Source organism: Lemur catta, chromosome 19 (assembly GCF_020740605.2).
Source record: "Lemur catta isolate mLemCat1 chromosome 19, mLemCat1.pri, whole genome shotgun sequence".
NCBI lineage: Eukaryota > Metazoa > Chordata > Mammalia > Primates > Lemuridae > Lemur > Lemur catta.
The window spans coordinates 16,786,792-16,806,444 of record NC_059146.1 but is presented as its reverse complement, the minus strand read 5'-3'; the positions used below and the strand labels follow the sequence as shown (position 1 = coordinate 16,806,444).

Below are 19,653 nucleotides of genomic sequence, written 5' to 3'. Positions count from 1 at the left end.
CTCAGCAGTTTCTTCTTCAGTAAAATAGACCTAATAATGGCCTATGTTGTCAGGTTATGGGATGTAGTATGGAGATAATCCAAAGCTGCACTCTCCAATAGAAATATAAAGCAAGCTACAAATGTGAACCACATAAGTTATTATAAATTTTCTGGTAGTCACTTTAAAAAGTAAAAAAAAAAAAAAAAAAACCAGGTAAAATTAATTTTACCAATATATCTTATTTAACCCAACATATCAAAATATTATGATTTTAACATGTAATCAACATCAAATATTAATGAGATATTTTACATTTTTTCCTACTAAGTCTTTAAAATTTGGTGTGTATTTTATTTTCAACACAGCTTAATTTTGACTACTCACATTTCAGATATTCGTTAGCCACATGTGGCTTGTAACAACCATAATTGGACAATATAAATATTAAGTATTTAGGAATTAACTTAACCAAGGGGATCAAAGATGTGTACAATGCAAACTATAAGATATTGCTGAAAGAAATTAAAGAAGACATACATAAGTGGAAAGACATCCCATATTTATGGGTTGGAAGATTTAATATTGTTAACATGTCAACACTATCCAAAGTGATATTAAATTTGATGCAATCCCTATCAAAGTCCTAATAATGTCTTTTGCAGAAATAGAAAAACCCATCCTAAAATTCATAAGGAATTTCTAGGGACCCCAATAGTCAAAAAAATCCTGAAAATAAAAAGCACAGATAGAGGACTCACATTTCCTTGTTTCAAAACTTACTACAAAGCTATACTAATCAAATCAGCATCGCATAAAAAACAGGCATCTACACTAATGGAATAGCACACAGAGTCAGAAATAAATCCACACATATATGGTCAAATTATTTTTGACAAGGATGCTAAGATCATTCAATAGGGAAAAGATAATCTTTTCAACAAATGGTGCCAGGAAAATTGGATATCCACATACAAAAGAATAAAGCCGGACCCTTACCTAACACCATATACAAAAATTAATTCAAAATGGATCCATGACCTAAGTGTGGGATCTAAAACTTTAAAATTCTTAGAAGAAAACATAAGGCAAAAGCTTCACAACATTAGACTTGACAATGATTTCCTGGGTATGACACCAAAGGCATAGGCAACAAAAGAAAAATGAGACATGTTGGATTTCATGAAAATTTTCAAATTTTGTGTATCAAAAGACAATATAAATGGAGTAAAAAGGCAACCCCCTTAATGGGAGAAAATATCTGCAAGTCATATATCTAATAAAGGATTACTATCCAGAATATAGAGAGAATATCTTAAACTCAACAACAAAAAAACAAATAACCTGATTCAAAAATGGGCAAAGGACTTGAATAGACAGTTCTCCAAACAAGGTATACAAATGGCCAATAAGCACATGAAAAGGTGTTCAACATCACTAATAATGAGGGAAATGCAAATCAAAACTACAATAAGGTACTATCTCACCCTCGTTAGGATGGCCGCTGTTTAAAAAAAAAAAACAAAAAAACAGAAAATAAGTGTTAGCCTGACTGTGGAGAAATTGGAACTCTTGTGCACCTATGATCCAGCAATTCCACTTGTGGATATATACCCCAAAGAATTGACAGCAGAGCCTCAAAGAGATATTTGTACACCTGTGTTCATAGTAGCATTATTCACGATAGTTAAAATGTAGCAGCAACTGAAGTGTCTATCAGTGGAACAATGGGTAAGCAGCATGTGGTATGCACACACACTGGAATATTACTCAGCCTTAATAAGGAGAAAATTCTGATGTATGCTACAACATGAACCTTGAGGACGCTATGCTAAGTAAAATAAGCCAGTCACAAAAAGGCAAATGCTGCATTATTCCACTTATAAGAGGTAATCACAGTAGTCAAATGATAGAGACAGAGAGTAGAATGCTAGTTGCCAGGGCTTGGGTGGAGGGGAGAACAGGGAGCTATTGTTTAGTGAGCACAGTTTCGGTTTTGCAAAATGAAAGGACTTTTGGAGATGGGATAGTGGTGATGGTACTTAATGCCACTGAGCTGTGCAATTAAAAAATGGTTACAATAGTAAATTTTGTTATGTGTATCTTACCACAATTAAAAAATTGGAAAAACAGTAATAAAGTTTTTTAAAATGTTGTGTCTTTGTACCTAACATGGGTAAGCATGCTCCTTTTCTTCTTCCCATCACATGCCTCCTGGACTTTCTCGGGAATCTGGGCCTACTCAGGTGCAATGGATGCATTGAATTGCCCCCTTTTAAGTCTCCTCCTTGCTGGTCTCATAGCTGCCTTCACCTGGCTAATTCTTGGCAATCACTGGCCTAAACTAGGAATGCTGACTATGGCTGGTGGCTGTGCTGAAGATAAGCGTGGGATGACAAACTCTCCAGGGCCCTGGCAGGTTCCCTCGGCCAGCCCACGGAGCAGTTGTTGCCTATCCATCTTGGAAAGGCCACACTCATATTTTTAGAATGGTAGAAATAGGTTCCCTGAGCTGGATCAAAATTCAACAGAGAAGTGGAGGGAAAGGAAACTCTGTCTCTAGTCCCTGAAGACTGAACCAGTCTTGGAAATGCCAGCCTAACCCAAGGTAACCTGGAAACATTCAGCCTGACCTGGGTCAACCCTGATATAGGAAAATATTTAGTCTTTGCATGAAGAGACTTCATAATTCAATAGTCCTCCTTAAAGATCGTGGCTCTCAAACGGGTACTCAAAGTTTGGCTGGCTCACCTATCTTTCCCACTCCCCCTCTCCAATTATGTTATTCTACTTTCTATTCTTCCCTTCCATGTACTTTCCTTTTTAATTTTGTTCCTGTTGTCTAAAAATCCTTTAGTGGTGCATCTCCACTGTTATCTTAGAGGTCCCAGTTCTAATCTCACATCTTCCCAGGGATATTAACTCCTAACTAACTGCTACTTAGAAGTTTTTCCTTCTCCCTTTTACCTACAATGTATCTCTCTTCATAGGCTGCCCAAGATCATGAAGCTAGTAATTAAGCACAGATATTTAAAATTCTATGTAGTATCAAGCATTTGGCATTTTTAGTGGACTTTATAGCTGCCTCCTCAGTAATTATTCTACCCCTTCCCCGTTGGGCAGTAGCCACTCATTTTGGGAGAATGACTGCACCCAGCTCTAATGATTGATTCTAATTAGTAGAAAACAACCACTATAATTACGTTCTACCAGGAACTCATTCAGGCATGGACAAGTCAATCAATGCATAGCATTTCCTAGGCATCTAGTTCAGGTTGATCCATGAACAATGCAAGTTCAATGGCTTGAGGTGAAGTGCATGTTCAATCGTAGGGGGAAGAGAAGGCCGTTCCCATGCTCTCAATGTACCAGGAAATGGCCTGGAGGCACGGGGGCGGGAATGGCAAATTATCTTTCTCTCACTGAAATGGGCTTCCCTGCCCGAGGCCAGAGGCTGGGTGGGCAAGGGCAGTGTTTTCTTTGTTCTTTGAGATAGGGAAGATTTATAATTCATTCTTGGTGTGGAATTGCACAGGCTTTAGTTTTAGGTGCTAAACATAGGTATAATTTGCATGTCCTTGCTTGTGGGAGGTTAGCAAGAAATTAATGAATGATCAGTAAGGCCTATTTTTCACAGATGCCTGAGGCTTTTACCTTCTCTTTTGCACAAGGAGACTTGGGGGAGGGGTGGCCCTGAGACCTTGCTTTTTTTTTTTTCACACATGAAATAAATATAATATGAAAAAGTTCCAGACTTGGTCAAAGTCAGAAGATATTTCAATTGGTACAGAAACAAAGGAACTTAGATATTTGTGCTTATACCAGGAGTGAATCATTTAATGTCTGTTTGTTTTCATTATTTTCCTTTAAAATTCTTGTGGTAACTATAAAGTGATTTGAGCCTGACAGGTTTCTGTTAGTTTGGGGCAAGCAAATAAGGTTCTCTAATGTCTCCAAACTGCAACAGAGGGAATGGCCTGAAAAAATGGCAAAAATATTTTCTGTCTCTTTAAAACATCCTCCACTCCAGGCCATTCCACTCAGTGGCTCATGCCTGTAATCCTAGCACTCTGGGAGGCCAAGGCGGGTGGATTGTTTGAGCTCAGGAGTTCGAGACCAGCCTGAGCAAGAGTGAGACCCCATCTCTACTAAAAATAGAAAGAAAATTAGCTGGACAACTAAGAAATATGTAGAAAAAATTAGCCAGGCATGGTGGCACATGCCTGTAGTCCCTGCTATTCGGGAGGCTGAGGCAGAAGGATCACCTGAGCCCAGGAGTTTGAGGTTGCTGTGAGCTAGGCTGACGCCACGGCACTCTAGCCCAGGCAACAGAGTGAGACTCTGTCTCAAAAAAAAAAAAAAAAAATTAGAATCATCAACTGTAGTTGAACAGCAATTGCCTGAAGCTGAGAACCTGTCCTTTAAAAGCTTTGCATTTCTGCTTATTAGGAGGATGATGGCATTTCGGAATCCTCCTCCTTTGCCAGCAAAGTAATAAAATGTCTCCTTCCTTCTCAAACCATTTGTTCTTGTTCTTGTGATGTAGCCTCAAGGACAAGCGACCAAGCTTTCGGTAACATATCTAGGAGCATAATTCCTAGGTCATATGATAATTCTATGTCTAACTTTTTAAAGAACCATGGTTTGTATCTTTATCTTCTCTGGTTTGATTCAAAATGAAGGAAAACAGTGCTGCCCAAAATAGCGTGCAATGCGGTTGAAGCAATCACTAGTCATGAATATTCTGAAACATTCTTCATTGAGGCTAAAAAGAGACCGTATTTATAGTTTATCAAAGACCTGGAAATGTTTCTAAACAAATACTTGTAAGGTTAACTGAATAATAATCTTCTTTGAGGTTGGATCAGTACAGGAGGCATAATTCCACAGAAGCTCAGGGAATGTGGAGATTAGGTTAGAGGTGGGGTGTGGGTCTTATTTTCACTCTTTCCCGAGTTGAATGTCTCAACCCCCTGCACAGCACCCCACTCCTGGCCACATACTTCCTCCCCACCGCTCCTGGCTGAGCCTGCCTTGCCCCCAGGCAGCCCCCGCCTCACTCTCCTTCCTCCCCCTCAGACAGAGTTGCAGAGTAAGCTTGGTCTTCTCATTCAAACAACTTCCACTCATGGAATGAATCATTAAAAAATAACTGTAAACTCTTGTGCTGTTTATTTAGCCCTAATTTCGCAATGTGTGGAAAATCAGACAGCCCTGATGTTTTGCAACATGCTGGCTTTGCCGCACTGAGTTGAATGGCTGTCTAAACACACAACCCAAGCTTCATTGGCTTCTAGAAAGTACCATCAAACTACCCCAAGTGAGAACAGATTAGAATACATTTCATGTCAAAATATACATTGGAACTTATTTTTGAAGCCACCAAACTGGCAACTCCCTCGTGGTGTACCATTCTAGATCATATCAAGTCCAGGCAGATGGAGGCATTCTCTCTCCCACACGACTGATTCCAACCCCTGCCTCTCCTGGATGCCAACATGCCCCAGGGGAGGGCATTATTCTACCCATGAGGGATCCACCCGATGACCCAAACATCTCCCATTAGGCTCCATCACCAACATTGGGGATCAAATTTCAACAACCTGAGATTTAGAGGGTCAAACACCCAAACTATAGCAGAGTGGTCTCCAGGAAAGTTTCTGATTGTTTCCTTGCCATGGCAACAGCCTCCTCATCTAAACAGTAGGAGCAGTAACCCCTGGTTACTGTTCCTGCCCCTGGTTTCCATGCTGCCAGACCCCACAGATCAGAAATGAAGAGTAAGTTTTGAGAGACATTGAGAAGCTTATACCAGAAATGGGGGGCTTTGGGCCAAAAGTTCATGAAGGTAGTTGTCATGGGGTGGAGAAGAAGTTGGAACTGAATAGAAAGATGCCAGGCCAGGGACTAAAAAGTTGTGCCAGCTTTGTAATAAGACAGAGATTACTGTGGTATCACAGACTGCTATTTTCGGAACATACGTTCTTTTTTTAAAGTTATTTCTATTTTCTGTAATTAAGTCTCTTTTGTTCTGTCTTAGGTTAATACATTTTTAAATGCTAATCTGGTCAGCTGTGCTACCAGGAAACAAGAAAGGGGTTTTTGTCCAGCTTGTCCCGAGTTTTAAAGGGGAAGCAGCTTTACTACCAGCCTGACATAGTGGAAACAACAGAGTGGGAACCTCAAGGGGAAGGTAAACTGAGAGCGACTAAGCTGCAAACCCTTGTCCGGAAGCTGTCCTACACTGAGACATGCTTAGCAAGTCTGCTCCGGCCCTCCACCCCGCCTGTTAGTGCAGTGGTGGCCCAGATAAGAGGCAAGAGGGGACTTCACTGAACAGTGAGAAGAGTGTCCTGGGATTGGTGGCTCAGGCCTGGAGGGGGCAGGTAACTATGGAGTTTGCTGTCCAGAATGGAGCCAGTAAACAGGAAATGTGATTTTGGTAGTCAGGAGTGGGGGTGGGGGTTCAATTTGAGCATGAACCTCTGAGTGCCAAGTACTCAGGCAGGCAAGTCACCAAATCTTTTTTTCTTGTTAGGGAAGGAAAAGATACACAGTTGCAGCAGGACCCCAACCAATGCCTAGGAAGGGGACAAAAAGGCAGGCCTATTTTGACAGAGGCTGGCATGTCCTCTCAAGGAAACTGGGGCACAAGGCAGAGCTGAGGCAGATAACTGATACCTAAAGCAGAGATGGGAACACAACAGGCCTTGACCAGGGCAGGACTAGGAGTAGGGAAAAGCTGACCACTGTGGGCACATGAGGACTGGGGACAACCCAAGCATACTAGCCACCAGGCTTGGACAGTTGAATCATTCTGGACCCTGCCAGGTTCCATTCGTGCACAGGACTGGTTCTGTGGAGGTGCTGCTCAAAGACCTTTGGTAGCTACAGCTACGTAGAGCTAGGAGTGGGCAGCCACAGTCGCCACCATTGCCCCAGCCTCAGTCCTGCCCTCGCCACCCACTCTAGTTATCTATAACTGAGTAACACGCTACACCAACACTTAGTGGATTAAAATGACAACAATCCTTTATTTTGCATTTTGGGCAGGGTTCAGCAGGGACCATTCATCTCTGCTCCATAATGTCTGGGGCCCATGACTCAAAAGGCTAGGGACAGCTGGGGGCTGGCAGGGCACCTCTCTCCCTGCAAGCTCAGGGCATCTCCCTGCAGTCTCTCCCATGGCAGTCTCAGGGTAGCTGAACTCAGGGGTGGGTCGGGGCTCCAAGAGCAAGGATTCCCAGAGGCCCAGGCAGAACCTGCAAGGCATTTATAATCTAGCTTCAGAAGTTCTAGGGTATGGTCATTTCCACCATATTCTATTGGTTTACCAAATTACTAAATCCAGTCCAAATTCAAGGGGAGAAGGTACAGACCCTACCTCTCAATGGGAAGAGTGGGAAAGAATTTGCCACCAAGTTTAAACTATGACACCATCTCACCAAGTCCTTGACAAAGCCTCCTCCTGAGGGATTTGCTGTCCCCAGAGCCTCATTAGTGACAGCAGGGAGGCGGCAATGCACAGAGCAGAAAAAGTGAGGGTTTTGGAGGCCACAGCCCTACAGCCTGATCCAGGCAGGCAGGTTCTACCACTCGGCAACTGGTTGAGCTTGTTAGGTTACTTAGCTCTCTGAGCCCTGGGTTTCCTGAGCTAAGATGAGGATATTACTACTACAGGGGCCAAGCAAAGGTACTTCTCAGATCTTCCGGTGCAGATAGCACAACTGACCCATGGCTCCGCCTGGACTGCTGAGCTCTGCTGGACTCTATCCTCTGGGATTCATCCCCAACCTGGGCAGACACCAGATTTCCAGTGCTGCTCCCAGCCCCTGACTGAGCACAGCAGGGACACTAAGGCAGACCTATTTCTGAGAGATGCCAGGTTCCTGGGACAAGCTCACTTGGCTCACCCCCTCGCCCCAGTTGCCTTGCTGGACTTTTTAGTTGTAGTACCATATGCTTCCTTCCACCAACCTTCCTTCCTAGCCTAACACCTGCACCCCAGGTCGGGCTCCCTGTCCGTTTTCCCTCAAGTATCTCTTGCGTAGTCTCCTATCTGGCACTGGTTCGGAAGTGCTGGGCTGAACACAGGCACCTATTCACAGGGCTGCCGTGGGTATCGAGTGGGTGTGTGGAAACCACATAGCAAGGGCCTGGCGCAGTTTTACTGCAACGTTGCTGTATATAGGCCTTGGCCCAGGTATACGGGACTTAACGGTGAGCAAAGCAAACACCCGAGTGCTACCTGCTTTAAGCTTCCTGCTGACTCCCAGCCCTTCAACAGGACCCAGAAAGCCCTTCAAAGTCTGGCCCTGCAGGGTCAATCCTCCCTCTCCACACCCCGCACACCTACAGTCAGAAGGAATTTCCTTCTTTCCTCCCTTGGTATTATTGCTCTTTCGCCCCCAACGCCTTTGCCCACTGTTTTCCTTCCACGAAAGTCCTCTTCCTGCGTTTCTTGCACACACCTCTTACGTGACAAACTCTTACATATCCCCCAGGGCTCAGTTCAACTGAGGGGTCCTAGGTCATCCCGGCAGCACGCGCTTGCAGGCGGGGGTCTCAGCGCGCACCTCCTGGAAGCACTTGCTACATTGTGTTATGATCGCTGCAACAGTGTCCCCGCTAACTTGGGAGCGCTATAGCAGGGGACTGTCTCCTGCATCCGGAATCCCCAGTGCGTGCCCCAGGGCAGGCCCTCAGCACAGATCTGCGGAATGAGTGAGCGTGAGAACCGGACCGGCGATCCCGGCGGGATGACCCGGAGGGCTTGGGCGTGCGGGCGGCTGGGCCTGCGCGGGTCACAGCCGCCGGCACTCGGGGGCGGCCCGGGACCGGCCACGGCGGGCGCGGGCCGAATCGCAGCGGCCGCCGCAGGGCACATGACCGCGGCCGCAGCCTCCGCCCCGCCCGCCTCCCCGCGCAGTCGCCGGCTGTCGCCTCCCGGGGTTGCGGCGAGCCCGGCCCGCGAGCGTCACGGCCCCGCGCGCTCCCTCCGCCCTCCCGGGCTGCGCCAGCGGAGGGAAACCGAAAGCAAAGCCGCGTCCCCCGGCGCGCGGCCCCGCCTGCCCGGTGCACCGGGAGGCCTGCGCCTTCGGGCCGCGGCTCCTCCGTGCTCGCAGCTGGGTCGCCGGCGCGGCCCGCCCGTGAGCGGCGCGCAGCATGGGCAGGTGCTGCTTCTACGCGGCGGGGACGTTGTCCCTGCTCCTGCTGGTGACCAGCGTCACGCTGCTGGTGGCCCGGGTCTTCCAGAAGGCCGTGGACCAGACTATCGAGAAGGTGAGGCGGGGCGGGCTGTGTATGGGGGAGGTTGCGGGGGAGGGGGGCTCCCAGCGCACCCTCCCGCTGCTGAACCTTGTGCAGAGAAAACCTGCGCTGGGCCAAGCCCTCCGGACTAGAGCCCGCTCCTTTCTTCCTTGTCTTCCTGGGCGTTCAAGAAGAATGAGGAGAAATGGAGACGACTCTGTTCCCTTTATGATAATATATGGACCTTGACTTTTCCAAACGCCTTGCGCTTCTGCCCTATCATGTGCATCTCTCCGCTCCCCCCGCACGCCCCAATCTCTGCTGGGCCCACACTCGTTTCCCTCCCACTTCATGAAGAAAGAAAAGTAAATGAAAGATACCCGCAGGAGAGGCACAGCATGTTGTTTGCTCGCTGCAGCCTTTGAAGTGGTTGGGGCTGGGATGAGCCGTGGGTGTGTGATCTTTTGTGTCCCTGCCTTCCTGGGCTGGGCAGGGCAGGGCAGGTGGTAGCCAGGCCAGCCCTTTGGGCTGGGTAACATTTCATCCATCACGGTCCGTGCTGAAGGCCGACTGGACGGCTTCGTGTCTTGTCCCGACAGTGCGTTGCTTTGTCTCACCATGGATTCCCGTTCTGCCCAGACTGCCACAGTTTTCAGGCACAGATGTGCTTAGATCTCTGCAAGAATCTGAACCTGTCTCTCCCCAGGATGGCTGGGCTGGAGAGCTAGCCCTTCTAGAACACTTGCTCATCTCCTGACTTCACTGGTCATCTCTTCTGCCCTTTCACCCACATCCTCCAAGCTGTGTCAAAAGGGGAACAAGAGAGAGTCACTGGGATCACTTTTTCCTTAAAAAAAGAAAAAACTTGCTGGAGCAGCCCTTCTTGTTAGCACCCATAACCACGTGCTTAATTTCTCCCACTAGTCCCTACTTGCTCTTGGCCAGATAAAAAAGCCCAGGCCTAATCCAGTTTGAGTCACTAAACTCCCAGGTGAGTAAAGCCGTCTTATTCCAGGTGGCAATGAGGTTGACTGAGCTTTCCAGAAGTAATTGATTACTTGAAAACATAAGTTAATTTTTAAAAGTTCACATTGCCAAGGCAAAACAAGGCCCACTGTCTGAGCTTCTTAAAGATCACTACTTCCCCTGAGCACTCATGTACAAGGGGGAAGAAAAAAAAAACTGAATCCTTTCTCCATTAATGTCCAAATCCAAATCCATGGCAAGATTTGTTTGAGGATATTAGCTCTTGCTTTGGGTGACTAGATTTCCGCAATCCAATTATAGTCAGTATGTGAATTTTCTTGTGTGACTTTGAAAGCCTGTTTCAGGGAGCCCTGAAAGGATGAGTGATCTTCCCAGTGCCCTTAGAGTCTCTGTGGGTCCCCGTGTCACTGGGGGAGGGGTGGCTGGGAGGCAGCTTGTCTGGGGCCTGAGTTTGTGTTGGTATTTCCAAGTGCTTTTCTCCATGAGGAATGGACTCTGGTCCTGACTGATAAGTAATAGTACAGGGGAAGTGGACTTTCAGAACTGCCCAACCCCAGCTAAGGAGCACTGCACGGTGTGGTGAATGAAACAAAAGGACAGGACTAGTTTCAGTGGACTGATTGGGGAATATTCTTAAATCAATAGAGGTCAGGAGTTACCACTTAGCCCTTTCCTGGATTACCTATAAGGTACTAGGTACCACGGAAAGGTGGGAAAGAGTAAGACTTTGCCGGTAAACGCTCCTGGGCATGAATCCTGGCTCTGCCATGTATCAGCTGGGTGACGATGGGCTACTTTGTTCAATCTTTCTTGATTCATGGTTTCTCCATCTAAATGCAAGCGGGGATAGTAACAACTAGTGTATATAGAAAGGTTATAAGGATTATTCAAGAAAATGAGTGTGATTTTCCTGGAATATAGTTAGTGCATAATAAATGACAGCAATTTTATTTTTATTAGAACCCACACAAAGAAAAAGTACGTGAGATTTGAAGCCAGATCCCCTGTGTTCAGATCCTAGCCTTGCCGTTTAATAAGCTTTGTGACTTTTGGCAAGTTCCTTAACTTCTCTGAGCCTTAATTTCATTACTTGTGTTAATAAATGGAGGGATGTGGGATGTTAGCTATCTTGGGCACAGCGGTGCATTTACTGTGAAGCTCATGAAGCTTAAGCTTTGGGTTCCTCACTTGCACAGACCTTTCCAAAGCCGTGAACCTAATTCTGTATCTGAAATTTTCTTTATTCTTAGGAAGGGCCCCTCTCATTGACTGTATAAGCTGCAGGACCCACAAAACCTGGATCTGCTTCTGCATGTGTGCTGTTGTGGGACTAAGTGTACGGCACTTAGCACAGTCTCAGGCACAGAATCGGGGATCAATATATGGTAGTCATCACTATTTTCATTAGCATTTCTATGGAACAATTCATTCATAACTTGACTTTAATATAGATGTAATAGAATCCACTCTGATTCTGCCAGTTCTTAGTTTTTCATTTGAAGGTCAGGCATGCCCTGGCTTATATACATTAAAAAGAGGAGATGCAAAAGGGATGAAATGTAAATGAGTAGATTTGACTACTTGTGGGAAGCTTAGTAAAAGATTCCCTTCAGAAGAATTTGTCTCAAGTGATGATTGTCCTTGAACCCTGCAGTGAGCAGAGGTGACTGGCCAGTGTATATAGTGGAAAGAGCCAAGACAGTTTGGTTCCATTCTTGGCCTCACTAGTGACTGCCTTGTATTGGGCAAGCTCTGTAATTATTTCTGCTTCACTTTTCTCATTTGTAAGAGAGGCATAGTAGGACCTCCCTTCTTTTCTGCTTGCACTTACTTCCTGGGGGATATTATGGACATTAATAAGGATTTCTCTAGCAAGCGTTTGGGCCTTTCTGGAGAAAAAGCTTTGCAGAAATCAGCAGTCAGTTTTCCTCCCTAGAGCCTGGAAGGGCAGGATTTTATGTTGCATTTCATTTGTTAGCCCAACTAATCCTCTCAGCACCTAGCACAGTGCCTGATACATTGTAGGTACCTACTAAATGCCTGTTGACTGACTTGTGGTCATTTTAATGGAAGGAAGAGTATCCTGAGAATAAGCAGAACTGGGTTGAAATTCTTTGTCACTAGGAAATACTTGGTTTAAGCTGAACAAGCAAAGTAGCAAGTTACTTAATCTCGCAAAGCCTCAGGTTCCTCATAATAAGAATACCCACTCATAGGGTTGTCACGAGAATGAAATAGAATGATTGCTGTGGAGTGCCCGGCACAGTGCCTGCACATCAACATTTGTTATTGTTTTTAGCTATTATTTTCTCATCTGTGAATTGAAGCTTATATAGAAACTAAAGTTCCTTGTAGCTCCAAACTTCTGCACTCCTATGCCACAGGCACAGTGACCTTTAAGATCAGCCGTGCAGCTCAGAATGTTAATTTTGCCCTCCTCCCCCTGCTGACATGGTGACAAGTTGAACGTCTCCCAGTACTAGGGATGCAGAACTGGTCAAAGTCAGGGCTGGCTAACAAGGGGTGGGCTGGCACGGAAACCAGTGTGAGGGAAAGAGCCTGTTTATACTTTCTACTTCTGCTTCCCAGGCCAAGCAGGATTGTAGCATTAGGTCTCAGGGGTGAGATACACTTACCCCTCCCCTGCACCTAAGGCTCTGGGCAAGTGAGTATACCAGTGGGCCTCATTTGGGAGCCATAGCAACTTTGGAGCTGTTCTACTGGTGCCTTAAGAAATAAAATACAATCACTTAACCAATTAGTTTTGATGGTGAATATGTGGGATCTTCTTTTTTAAAGTCAAATCGGTGAAACATCGTCATTGCTGTTTATGTAAAGACAATCAACTACATGTAATCTTAAAGGGCTCCATCTCGTGTATGTACCTCATCTCCTGAGTTGCCTCTATTCAAAGTTAAGAAGACTTAGGATCTTGGTCTAAGATTTTTCTTAATCAGAAAAAACCTTAGCGATTACGAAAATCTGTATTTTACAGTCAAGGAAACTGAGGCTCAGGGAGAGTAAGTGAGTCATCTAAAGCCGAATGGAGCGGGTAGGGGGAGAGGCAGGCAAGCCAGCCGGGTCTCCTGCTACCGGATCCACTTTTCCCATCCCGAGGATGATCATACGTCCCCTTTGTCCGGGGACAGCCCTGCCTGGTTTATGTTACCTGCTGTTCTGATGGAATTACTGGCACCCTCTTTTCTCCAAAAGATTTCTGGTTTGGACAATAAATTCTATGGCTGTTCCCTACCCCCCATTCCACATTGTCCTTGCATACCACACTGTCTCTCGTTTCTTGGCAAAAAGAGGAGCAATGCTCTCTAAGGCCCTGAGGTCCACTCAAACTAGCTGAAAAGCAAGATAGGCTTTATTTTTTGTAAATCTAGAAGGGGAAGCTCAAAGAAATCTAAGGGTGAGAACCAGCCACGGCATAGTGAGGCCTCCTGGGAGTACAGGCGAAACTGGAAAGTCAGCAGGAAGCAGGAGCACTGTGTCTCCTGGTCCCTCTGCTTTCTCCACCAACCAGCGTCCTCTGTTTGCTCGGCTGGCCCGGGTTCCTTACTCTGGGCTTGCCCTGCCCCACCTCCTGTGGCTTCCCAGCTGCTGGGCCTCCCACGGGCATGCTTCACCTCCTAGTTTCTCCTTTCCAAGTTCGCAACAGAGTCACGTGATTGGCTCAGCACAAGCAGAGATCATCGAGCTATAAACAGAGGCAGTATCGTTTATTTCCTTGCGAGATTCTTTAACTCGTAAGCAAAATTATTCGATTCCTTCCTGGGTTTTAGAAACATGATCTTGTGGAATCAAAATCATGTTAACGTTTCTTTCAGTGGCTTGCTAATCCGTGTTGACTGTGAGTGCATTCATTATTAATGATTAAGACAATACTGTAGACCAGCAGCAGTCCCTAGACTGTAGGGAGAGGCATCAAAATCACTTAGGGAGATGCAGAAAATACAGACCTCCCCCCCTCAGACCTGCTAAATCAGACTCGTTGGGAACAGGACCCAGGTTAAGCTAACCATTAAATCTATTACTACTTTGTATAGTAATTATTTTAGCCCATGTCTTCATTCCTTGAGATAGTAATTCTAGTTGAGGATATTGCTATTAATAATTACTGTTAATCTGCAAGCTTGCATTAAAGAAAAGATTATTTGCGGGGGAGAGGGGCAGGTTCCTGCCTGTGGAAACCGTTTTGCTTTATTGTTGAATAAAGTGCAAGATTTCACTCTGTCAGGCCACAGCAAAGGGGCCATCTGTTCTGCCAGACATTTGCTTGTTTCCCAGGGAAGAATCAGCAGGTGGAATTATAAGCCTGTTAATGAAAACAGAGGATGTTGGCCAAGTGACTAGACATTCATGTCCTGTATCATCAAGATCTATGCTGTTTATACACAATATACTAAGGAAGGGACCATTTTTAATCAAAGCCAGTAACTAGTCAAAAGCAACCAAGGGAAAATAAAGTTCATTCTAGGTGTTCGCTTTCTCTGTCTAAAGCACTTTTAGGTACATGCTTTGGCAGTCATTCTTTTATTTAGCAAATATTTACTGGGTGTGTACCATTTTGAGGCAGTGTGCTAAGAGCTATGGATATAACAGTGAGCAAGACACAATCCCCGGCCTTTTAGACCTCATAATCCAATTCAAACCTTTTGGCCTCTGGTCCCTTCACACTCTTAACAGTTATTAAGGACTGTAAAGAACTTCTGTTTCTGTGGCTTACATCTGTTGATATTTGCAATATTAGAAATTAAAACTGGTAAGGTTTTTTGGAGAAATTTTTAAAACAAAAGAATATACAAGTACATGTTCCAATAACTGTCAAAGCAATGAAATGTCATGTAGCCTCTGGAAAACTCTACACTCACATAGGGAGTGACAGCAAAAAAGGCACATGATGTCTTAGTATTATTATGAAAATAGTTCTGACCTTGTGCCCCACCCCCCAGAGGCTCTGTTGGGGTGGAGTGTCCCTCAGGGGTCCTCAGACCACACTTTGAAAACTGCTGATTTAGTTTTCAATTTAATTAATCATTTTTATTTTCTAGACTATTTTTTAAAGTACACAGTATCTCTGTTTTATATTTCTGTAAGGCCCGTTTGGAAGCCATATTATTAATGTTGTCAAACCACCAGGATTTTTTGTTGATTGTGTTTTTCATGTACTGTGTCCTCGTGGCTTCCACATGAGTCTGGTGTTAAAAACAGTAGTTTAGGCCGTCAGTGATTCCAGCTCTGTGAATCTCCTGTCTTTCCCTGTGTGCCGGTTAAACTAGACAAGAACATTTGCATTTCTATAATTGAATTACTCGATAATTCCCTTCTAGCCTCAGCCCTGCTGAGATTTTCAACCCATAGGACGTGGTTCAGTATTTTAATCTAGCTTGAAAACTCTCTTTGAGGGTAGAGGCGCTGTCATATTTAGTTTTGTATCATCTTCTCCTACTGCCAAATGCAATGTCTTATATAAAATAATGGCCACTAAATATTGCTTGGATGAATGTAAGGATGGATAGAGGAAAATTAGGTCTTTGGGAAAGATTTTGTCTGTGTGCTGTAGTTTGGTTTCACATTTTGTCCCACTTTGTGGGCCAGTGGTCACATGTTTGCCTCATGAGTGATGTATACCTTTAAAATCTGGAAACTTCACCCATTGATCCAGACCTTCTGTGTCTTTTGAAACACGTGGACGCTTTGCAGTGCTGGCCCCACCAGGTTCTATGTGGCAGCAGCCTGGGCAGAGCAGAGGCCGACCCTTAGATGGGACCTACCTTCCCTGTCCCCCACTGTCTTAGTCCCTCAGGCTGCTGTCACAAAATACCATAGACTGGGTGACTTATAAACAAAGGAAATTTATTTCTCACAGTTCTGGAGGATGAGAAGTCCAAGATCAAGACCCCGGGGGATTTGGTGTCTGGCAAAGGCCCACTTCCCCCAGAGACAGCTGCCTCCTCACTCTAACCTCACGTGGCAGAAGCAGTCAATGAGCTCTCTGGAGTCTCTTTTATAAGGGCACTTACACCATGCAAGAGGGCTCTACCTTCATGACCTAATCACCCCCCAGACCCCCCCCCCCAATGCCATCACCTTCTGGGTGAGGATTTCAACATACAGTTTTGGGGAGATGCAAACATTCAGACCACGGTACCCACCAATCCTGCACATGCCTGTGGGCTGCCAAGGCCCAGCAAAGCTGCCCTTTGTCATCGTACTTGTTCTGTTTTTCTCAGAGTAGAGAAACATCTGTCCGTATCTGTTGCTCTTTATCAAAAGAAGGAAAATGCAAGGTAGCCTGAGAGGGTCACGTGTTTAACAAAAATGGGAGGGGGCATATTTCTATGTAGAAGGGAATACCGTTGCCAGGGTTTCACATGCAAACAAATGTACAGACCCACAGCCTGCGTCACCTGCTTACCTCCCCGGTCTGGGACCTTCAGCGTCTGCGTCTTACACCCTTTCCACAGAGAGGGAGGCAGAATGCCTTTGTTACGGCAGTGGGATCATGCGTTGCAATCCCCATATTTTTAAAAAACTGTATATATTTATGGTATACAACATGATGTTTTCATGTGCGTATGCATTGTGGAACGGCTAACTCAAGCTATTTAACGTATGTATCACCTCACATATTTATCATTTTTGGGGGGTGAGAATACTTAAAATCTACGCTTAGCAATTTTCAAGTACTGTATTCAATATGTTGTGATTAACTACAGTCACCATGACATATAATAGATCTCTTGAACTTATTTCTCTTATCTAATTGAAATTTTGTGTCCTTTAGCCAATGTCTCCCTGGTCCTCCCAACCTCTGCAATTCCCATTTTAAGGATATTTTCTTTTTAACCTTGTACTCAATCAACAGATAAGTACTTACGTACAACAGTGTACTTAATCAACAGATAATCAACACTATTGGAAGAAGACATAGATAGATACAGGTGATGAAAACACCACCTATTTCAACTTTGAGAACTGTTAATACAATCACAACCCAACAGGTGGTGAAATGTAAAATAATAACTGTGCAAACTACACACAGAAGCTGGGCATTGCTTCCCTGCCATATTTCTTATTTATTCCCATCTTCAAATCCTCTTTCTCACAATTATTATGTGTTGATTAAGATCTTTCAAAAAAAAGAAAAAATATCCTTTTTCATCCCCTCCCTTAGCCACCCCCCCAACACATACATACATATATTTCCCCGTTTTTTATGCCATGTATGAAATTTTTCCTTTTAGGGCAGCAGTTCTCAACCTTGGCTGCACATTTGTAATCACCTGGAAACTTTGAAAACTACTCTGGCGGGTGTTTAGTAGCAGGAAGTTTTTTTCAGGATAGCTGTTCCACTTTATTGTCCTGTATGTAATTTATAGACAGAGTAGCCGCTCACCCATGAACTAGCATTTGAATCTCAACTGTCACATCTCATTAGTTAACAGTTAAAGCAAAATGGTTTAAGCAACAGTGACATAAAAAAATGAATGCCAGTACATTTGTTCCTGAGTTGAAATAAGGTCAGGAAATAAGGGTAGAATGTTAGTGACAGCTTATTTCTTTTAGCTTAACAGAGCATAGGGGCTGGGCATGGTGGCTCATGGCTGTAGTCCCAGCTACTCAGGAGGCTGAGACAGGAGGGTCATTTGAGCCCAGGAGTTGGAGGTTGCAGTGAGCTATGATGACACCACCGCATTCTAGCCAGGGCGACAGAGCAAGACTCTGTTTCAAAAACAAAACAAAACAAAAAAAAAACCCCAAAATAACCAAGAATAAATAAGTAGTGGGAATTACTTAAATTACTACAAAAGTCTGTGTTGGGTTTGCTTAATTTCAGGGAGCAATTTTAAAAAACAAAGCCAACCAACTGTTGTTTTGTATGTAGTGAGTGTTTTTAATCTGGAGTCCAATGAGAACTATCCACACACTATTAGGCCAGCTTCTCAGAGTTGGTCTGCATTATCGCTGGGTGAATTTAGACTGCACAGATGGCAACGCGGATGCTTAAGTTGTGTTTAATTTTTAAGTAGCACTCTGTTCTTCTTAAAGAACAACTAGAAATGCTCTTGAGTCCTGAGAGTTCCCTTAAAAGTATTTCTTATTCCCATCAAAGCTTAATGCAGTTCCTTCAGTGCTTATTTTTATCATTTGGAAGTGGCTCACACCAACCAGGACAGCTGGTTCCATGACTCTCGTGGTGTTGTGCCCTCCCAAAAGACGGATGTCAGGCCGACTTGGAGGTAATGTGTTTTGTGGCCGTGTTAGGTCACATCAGCACCCAGCAGTCGAAGCTACTCCAGCCTGTATCTGGTCCCTACACGTCAGGCATCAGCCTGGCTAGCGACTCCATGCCCACCGCACACAGCTCAGAGACTATTCTCTGGCCTGCCTCTTACCAGCTTTCTGTCTACTCAGCCTGAAGATTTATGTTGGTTGAAGATTTTTTTTTTTTCGAGACCTAGTCTTGCTCTGTTGCCCAGGCTAGAGTTCAGTGGCATTATCTTAGCTCACAGCAACCTCAAATCCTGGGCTCAAATGATCCTCCTGCCTCAGCCTCCCAAGTGGCTGGGACTACAGGCATGCGCCACCATGCCCGGCTAATTTTTCTATGTTTTGTAGAGGTGGTGTCTCGCTTTTGCTTAGGCTGGTTTGGAACTACTGGCCTCAAGCAATCCTCCCACCTTGGCCTCCCAAAGTGCTAGGATTACATGCTAGGATTACACCATGCCTGGCCCTGGTTGACGATTTTTTAACTTTTGTTTTAAAACAGTCTCATTTCACACATGGCAAAAAATATACTTCTTTAGTAATCTGAGAAATGCAAGTTCAAACAAGATGCCATTTCCCCACTTTTAAATAAGGAAAGATTTCTAAAAATCTTAAATAGCAGTATTGGTGTGGAAATGCTATAATGGTAGCTCATACATTGCTTTCTGGAAGCAACTTGGCAATATTTAAAGGCTCATAAGTTCATGAAAACTTTTTGTCTTTTGACCCAATACTTCCAATTCTAGGAGTCCACTCTAAGAAATTATCCAGTGAGTTGGACAAAGATATTCAAGAACATGTACTGCAGTATGGAAGCAATACAATGTCCAGTAGTAAGAGAATGGTTAAATAAACTGATTTATCACTGTGAAGTGGGTTAGTATACAGACATTACAATAAAGTTTTCAAAAATTATTTAATAACAAGGATAATCATTTATAGAAAACGAGTGAGAAAAACTTGATATAAAATAATACATATCTTATGGTCTCAATTTTGTTTAAAATGCACATATATCTGCATAGATAAAATACCAGAGAGAAATAAACCTACATGTTAATAGTGGTAATGTAGATGATGGGGGAATAAAATTTTATTCCTTTTACTTTCTTTATTGTTCATATTTTCTGTGACAAATAAGATGGAGTGGGTAGAAAGAGG

At 44.4% G+C, this 19,653-nt stretch overlaps 1 protein-coding gene across 1 annotated transcript in view; it reads left to right on the top strand.

Annotated features, from left to right (window-relative positions):
• Positions 1–8,945: 8,945 nt before the first annotated feature.
• Positions 8,946–19,653, top strand: part of SCARB2 (scavenger receptor class B member 2) — a 44,252-nt gene continuing 33,544 nt past the window's right edge. Inside the window, exon 1 of the mRNA XM_045532858.1 lies at positions 8,946–9,261. Coding sequence (XP_045388814.1) covers positions 9,145–9,261 — 117 coding nt within the window. The 5' untranslated portion in view covers positions 8,946–9,144. The remainder of the gene's footprint in view (positions 9,262–19,653) is intronic.